Below are 7631 nucleotides of genomic sequence, written 5' to 3'. Positions count from 1 at the left end.
CAAAGTTAAAAACCTAAATAAAAACAAGATAATTTAAGCCATTAAGCTACAATGAAAAGCAGCCAACATAGTGTTCCTCCAGGACAAGAGTTGGACCCTGGTATTTAGAGTGCTAAGCACCTTTGGCACCATTATTTTAGATTTAAAAGTCACTGAAAGTCCTATAAATCAGTGTACAAAGCACAGGTATAAAACCCGATTACTGGAAGGGTAAATAGACTTCTAGTTTTCTTTCCATTGACTCTCAGGTACCCTAAACTACTATATATAATGCCTTTGACAGTTTAAACTAGGGGTTCCCATGCCTGGCTATGGGGACCCAGAAACCTGCTGATTCTCATTTTAGTTGACCTGTTTAACTAGTCAGTAGCTTGCTTAGAATGCTCACAAAACTTTTTACCTACTGAAAAGATGAAGATTTTAAGTTACTTTTGAAGTACAGTCACTGAATGTCAGCCTCTAATGTGTTCAGGAACTGAAAACCATTAAGTAGATCATATGAATCCTATCAGTCTCTCAATTATGAGTTCAATCAGATAAAATGAAATCCAATGGATAATCCCCATTTGATCTCCAGACTTGATTTATCCATCAATCCATTTCCTTCACAGCAGGGCCAGTTTTTACAGAAGTCGATAAGACTACCAGCTTGTCTTTAGGCTGTGGAAGGAAAACCAGAGCACCCAGAAGAAACGCATGAGAACATACAAACTCCGTGCAGAACAGCACCCAAATCCAGAACTGATCCCAGGGCCCCAGTTCTGCCAGGCAGCAATACTGATCACTGCACCATAGTGTGCCCCAGACTTGATTCCATAACTACAGAATCACATTTGGACAGAACCCGAGTTTAACACACTGCTTCTGTGAAGTGTTTGGATGATAACTCTGTTGTTGACACGTGAATCCTGCTTAAAAACATGCATTTCTCCTGCAAAAATAACTTCAAAAAGTGGAACTTCCGTGGCTGTTAATCTAGAAACTGGATCATAGCATTATTTGGGGCTTCCTTTGAGAACAGTCTGTATTTTTTCTTCCAACTTTCAGCTTTATGAATTGTTCTTAATTCCCCACGTTTGCTATTACTTTTAGGGCAACTTTAAACACATTATTAAGTCATATAAATCTTCGTAAATTGTTAATCGGTTACTGCGAGACAGCTCGGCTTTGTGGCGCCTTCACTACGGTGAATATTTCATTAAATTGGACAGTAAACGCCAGGGAGACACGAAACTCGACCCGGGCGTCTATTGTCTCCTATGACCTGACATTACACCGAGAAAACCAGGAAGTGAAGTCACCGACACCAAGACCAACCTTCATGTGTAGGAGCAACCTCCTTTACACCAGTGGGCGTTGAAAGTTGTAGGGGTGGTTTGTTAATGGAAGTACTGGGGCCTCACCGGCAGCACTGCAGGGGGAAGGCTGGTTTGTTTTAGTGAAAGACTTTGCGTCAATGTTAACGGAGCCGGTGTCGTAGCAAAATCAGTATCCCCGGTGGCAAACTGTGTAAATTAGTGTCGTTTTCACGCTAAGGTATGGAGAAGAATGAACGAATCCCAGTAAACGGAGAAGACATACCACTCAGGGAACTCGGAGGAGCTGAAATGACTGTAAGTGAAGTTAAATTATTTAATGTGTCATTCTCAAACTGCAATAGATGTTGGAGTAACAGAGTTTTCTGTTGGATATTTCCATTGGACGTTTCGTTCTCTGTAATGTAAAAGAATAGCTGAAATATGTGATGTTTAATGAGGATGAAGTAGGCAAAACTAATTTAAAATACAGTATATACAGTACACACATAATTCATTCATTTTTGTAGTTAAGCTATGACATGAAAATTTCTTTATTTCATAATTCGTACACACGCGGTCTATCTGCTCCTTTAGGGGTATTCTGTTCACAAACCAATAGCATTTAAACCACAGCACCCACAATGCTGCAAGTAAGTGTTTTGCACACTAAGCAGGTCCTCTGACTTTTCCCAGCTTTGTTTTGGGTTGTGGAACCTTTATTTTTTTATGATTTTTTGAAGATAACACTACAGGTAATACACTGGGATAGGTGGGTCGTCTTCATGGCTCAATAGCATTTCAAATACAACAGCCACACTGCTGAAACCAAGTGTTTTACACACCAGACAGCCCCCCGAACCTTATACAACCTTGCTGTGGCTGTGGCCCCTTTCTTTATTTTGTAGCACAACAGCCACAGTGCTGCAACCAGGTGTTTTACACCAGACATTTCACCTAACCTTATACAACCTCGCTTTGAGTTGTGGAACATTTCTTTATTTTTTAATGTTTTTTTTGACTGTAATCAAGTGTTGTGCTCACTAGGCAGGCCTCCTGACCTTTCACAGTCATGCTTTGTTGTGTGCAACTTTAATGATCTTTTTAGGATTTTTTGAACATGGCAACTTCCACCGAGATGGGTGGGGGGTGTGGGGGTGCTCTTCAATAGCTTTTTCATCTATACACACAAACGGATGTAACCAAGACACTCAGAACCTGTCACGCAGGGGCTGACTGCTGAGGATAGGGATCCAATGCGGTGCCCTTGGTAGGGTTGGCACGAGACGCAGGCGTAGTCGGAGTAAACAGGCAGGGGTCCGAGTCCGGGAAGGCGTAGTACAGGCGTAGGCACAGAATCGACAGGCGAAGGCGTAGTCGAGGGACTGGCAGGGGTCGGAGTCCGGGAAGGCGTAGAAGTTGCGTCGGTAGGCAGAGGCGTAAACGAAGAGACAGGCTGGGGTCAGGATCCGCGAAAGCATAAAACGGGCGAAGATACAAAATCGAGTGGCTAAAGCGGTAGTCGGAAAAGCGGGGTCGTGGTCCAGGGGAGAAGTCATAGGAAGGCAAAGGCGTAGTTAGTAGGTAAGCTTCGGGAGAGAATCTCAATCGTGAGCAATGACCGGGGGCAGATGAGGGTTTAAGTAGAGGACTGATTGACGCGTGCACGTTTAAAGGAAGTATTTAATAACATGGAGTTTCCATTGTTTTAGGATGCATTGGGCTCACGTAAAACGTGTGATGGACATAAAAGTTATGTCGCGAAAATTATTGTTTCTTAACCAGTTTAGTTTATGGCAAGTACGAGTGCAACACCTCAGACACCATGAATAAATGTAAAGAGTTTTGGCTTTAACGATCCCCTGTGAGCACTGGGCTTTATATACACCCTCTGTGATTCTATAATAACGTTGTGTTTTGTTCTCAAGCATCTATTTTAAGTTTTGTATTCGTTACAGTTCTTCACTATAATTGGGCAAAAGCTTTCATTTATTACTTTATTCATGAAATTACTATTTTTCACAAGGTGGAACCGGATGGGAAGTTGTTTAACCACGTAAGACAAAAACTTTTTCGATATTCATCACGTTTTGCGTATTTGAGAAGATTTCTTTTGGTTTCGAGGTTCCCGTTTCCAGAAAACAATTCAGATGTGCTTCGTTATACCCTGGAGTGAAGTACTGTATGTGCGAGGAGCACTTTCACTAAAACTCCGAGATGTTAAAATAACGATAGGAGAGGTATCGACATAACACCAGTGATGTGCATAAAATGAATTACCAGGCCAAATCCTGACGTTCCCATTTTAAGTACTTTGCTGCACGCAAATTTAAATATGTAACCATACACTAGCAAAATCATGTTAAAGGCTGATGCGATGTTTTAACCGACTCCTTAAAATAAATCTCTTTTCTTTCAGATAGTTCGTTTCACATGCCTATAATTGTTTACTTTTCTGAGCAAACAGGGATTATAATGGTACAGTACCACACCTCCCATTCACTGCCTGGCGCACCGCCACGTCATTCCCAGCGAACACAATATTGCGCGTTACAATGAGGTTGGAATGCGCCTTTGAAGGACTTCCATTGTGGGATCTCCAGGAGTCCAGGGGGAGACCAGGGGTTCCCACCCTGTCACCTTGTCACTTCAGGACCAGAACTGGGGTTCCCTGCATTATAAACTGTGCAAATTCAATGTACAGTACAGATCTGGGGTGTCAAAATCCGTAGATAAATCATTAAGTGGCAGCAAGTCAGCAGCCCAGGATCAAGCAGATATCGATTTCACACTGAAAAGTAAAAAAGCAAACAATAAAGGCACAGGCGGTATCGTCGTATTCAGGTGGCCATAAATTAACTAAATTTCATATAAATGTACTTAAGATGATTGTCAATTTTAAGTATTTCAAAAATCATGATTTGTCATTACTTCCCTGTGGACCAAAGCAACCTTAAGGATCAGTGTTCTCTTACTCCTCTGCTCTTATCAATTGAATGCACTATTTACTTAATTGATTAATAATTTATAGGTATTTGTAATCTTAAGAAACAGGTGACCTGTCCAACCTGCTGGGCTGTGGCTCTCCAGGACCAGAGCTGACCACTCCTCGCATGAATAATAGCGAATGTACTCTACAGCTTCACTCGCCAGGTTGCCTAGTATCTGGCACATGGTAATAGAAGCAGCACAATGTAGTGCAGAGGTGTTGAACCCTGATACAGCCCCCAGTCCGGTTAGTTCAATAGGCCACCATTACGTACTGTGCTTAATTAGGAGAAGTCTGATCTCTGGGGGCTGCAGTGTAACTGTTCCAGGTCCGTGAAGAACGGTGATTTAAGGGGGGTCTGTAAAACATGCTGAATCGAGTCTCTGCGGGACCGAGACCCCTGTTCGTGGTTAGAGACCCCTCTTCTAGTGTGAACCCAACAGGAGCCTGAATCACTCCACGGAGCCCTGGATTTTAAAACAAGGTCTGTCCAGAAGTAAACCAGCAAGAAGGCAATACTTGTACTTGTGTACTTTTTTAATCCAGGCATTGTAGCCACGCTTATCAGTGAAGCTCTGCCAGATTGTTTCGACAGTATGAATGAAAAGGACAGAAGCCACGAGTGAAAGTCACGCAGAACTGATAGGGCACCTCCACAGCAAAACAGAAATGGGCAGATTGCAAAAACACTGCTTTTTGTTGGGGCTCTCTCTCACGAGATTGGAACACATTTCTTCCAAGCGAAACAAACAAATCTGCTTTCTTCACAGGAAACGGCAATGTCAGTCATCATCGGTAGATCACGTGTTTTTAGAGCAGAAGAGTGTTTTTGGAGAATTAGGATTACTAAAGCCCAGTCAGAAACTTTGTGTTGCAATTTTATTTCTGAAAAGTTCTAAATACATTCCACTTTTAAAAGAAGGAAGCACATGTTAGAATAAGGAAATAATATCTGCATTTTTTTATAGTTTCCACCCTGGAAAGACTGAACTAAAAGTATTGTGCAATACCGGGTTACAATTTGCCTTCACTTGTATAATTCTTTTTTTGAGTCAGTATCGCCTTAACCTTGCACCAAGGTGGTTTCTAGTGCTACTCAGAAATCAAGAGAAGTGCCCTGAATCACTAAACATGATTGATTTTGAAAACTACAAAATGGTCGATGATATTGCCCAGCACACAGAAAAGAGGAGTGATGCTTGCAGAGTTGGGGCAGCCTTCACATTACACATATTGAAAATTCACGTCAAAACGTTTTGGATTGTAATGGGATGGAAATCTTCAGTTCAATGGAGGTAGAAACATATATTGAAGTTTGTATACTACTGGGTTGCCTGTTAAACCCTTTGTTCCCCTCCTGTGGACAGGACAACAACCAGACAGAAGGTCTCAGAAAACCAATCAATATGAACCATTATGCTACAAAGAAGAGTGCAGCGCAAAGCATGCTGGATATAGCTCTGCTGATGGCCAACTCATCTCAGCTCAAGACTGTGCTCCAGGAGGGGCCAGATTACCAATACTACTACCCTCTGGTTGTCCTCATCTCCTTGTCAATGCTTCTGCAGATCACCGTCGGCCTCCTGCTCATTTTCCTAGGTGAGGATAACAGGAAGGGTCTCCTCGTGTATGACTGGAAGTGTAGACTTGTCAGCCACCATCTCTCCAGCACGCAACAACAAAACTGACCATGGTCACATCCAACTTCCGTTGGAACCGATTATCGAGTTATCACGTCTCTGGGAGAAAATACAGACAATGCGCAGGGTACGAGGTTTAATTTTTTTTCAGGGTTACAACCCTGCTGTGTTTAAATACAGCCCACACCCCAGGCATTTGGGATTATGAAATGTCCAGTCACCCAATGTCACTCTTAGGTATTACAAGTTGCACATGCCCCATAAAACATCTGGAACTTGTATCTTTAGAACATTAAAGGTATTGGTCTAATGCTTAATAGTTTGAATGCTGACAGTCTGATATAGGGTAAATACTGTAAGTGAAATCCCTGGTTAAATGATTCGTTGTTCTACATCTACATGTGAAATATATACTCAAGGGAACTCATTAGGATACATGATTGAGACTGTACAGTGCAAGAGGTGTCAGCTTGTATAAGTATCTGCAGCTCATAAACCCAGTGTGGTCTCATTGTCTTTGTAAAGATTTGCTTTTGCAGTGTCATTGGCCTCTGACCTTTGCCCTTTCTGTCCATCTCCAGTAAGGTATGACCTCAACGATGTGAGGAAACAGCCGAAGCTGAACCTCATGAACGACGCCTCCACAGTGCTGGTGTTCTTCACTGTACTCGTCAACGTCTTCATCACAGCTATGGGCTTTGAATCCAGCCGGTGAGGCCCCAGCTTTTATCAGGCCACCTTCCCCCTGCCACAACATCTGAGGAGCTGGGAGAAGCTGGTGAACTGGCCCAGTTGACCCCCGACTGTCTCTATTCAGGGGTGTCCAGTCCTGGTGTACTGGTCCTGATGACCCCCTACTGTCTCTCCTCAAGGGTGTCCAGTCCTGGTTCTGGAGGGCTGGTGTGTCTGCAAGTGTTTCCAGCTCTCTCTAAAGCCACAGAGACTGAAGAGCTGCTAAACGGGTCCAGTTGAGCCAGTAATGAGCCCAATGAGGTTGTTAGGAGCCTAGCTGGTGGTTCCAAAAGCTGGTCCTGGAGCCCCACACACCTGTGGAGTTTCATTCCAGCCAACCCTAATCACTTACTAACTAATAAGTTGCTTAGATGGAGCATCTGCAAGTCTTTTTTTTTAAAGGTTTGAACATTTGTTGCTTACAGTATGTGACAGTGGAACACACCTCCCACTGCACTTCCTACTCAGCGGCGCGTGGGAATGTGCAGCTTCCACACCTGACGCCAATCAGCGCTACAATTTAAGATCCCCACGCGCCCTCAGACGGCGTTCACGGCAGAACCGAATGTGTTCCCCTCACTGGTGACACAAACTAATTTCTCCACTTGGAGAAAGATTTCTCTCCTGTACCAGAGAACCAAAATCTCTGCAGACGACTACACACCGGCACACTGCAGGGAAGACAACACGCGCTCTGCCGGTGCTCAGGCAGCCTCCTTAACTCTACCGACACTATCACATGAAATTCAGTACTTGAATGGCAACCCACAACGTGTTAATGGAGTCTTTCAAGAAATACTGTGTCTGAATGGGATTCCACCTTGGGTTAGCTGCCCAAGCAAACAAGAAAAAAAGAAATTCTGATCTTTGTTATGATTCTAATATTAATACTGTACAGTAGTGATGCTCAGGTTAAAAAGAAAAAGATTTTTGAGCGGGTGCGGGTAAAAAAAAAGCCGACCCGTGCATCACTAC

General features: G+C 43.3%; 1 protein-coding gene across 1 annotated transcript; it reads left to right on the top strand.

The window, feature by feature from the left end:
* Positions 1-1338: 1338 nt before the first annotated feature.
* LOC102688218 (ninjurin-2) lies at positions 1339-7596 on the top strand. Its single transcript, XM_006625623.3, has 3 exons — positions 1339-1613; positions 5652-5883; positions 6506-7596. The coding sequence occupies exons 1-3, from the start codon at positions 1539-1541 to the stop codon at positions 6637-6639; spliced, it is 441 nt and encodes a 146-aa protein (XP_006625686.2). The 5' UTR covers positions 1339-1538; the 3' UTR covers positions 6640-7596.
* Positions 7597-7631: the final 35 nt, after the last annotated feature.

This window comes from Lepisosteus oculatus, chromosome 2, assembly GCF_040954835.1.
Source record: "Lepisosteus oculatus isolate fLepOcu1 chromosome 2, fLepOcu1.hap2, whole genome shotgun sequence".
In the NCBI taxonomy this organism is placed as follows: Eukaryota; Metazoa; Chordata; class Actinopteri; order Semionotiformes; family Lepisosteidae; genus Lepisosteus; species Lepisosteus oculatus.
This window is presented reverse-complemented; position numbering and strand designations above follow the sequence as displayed.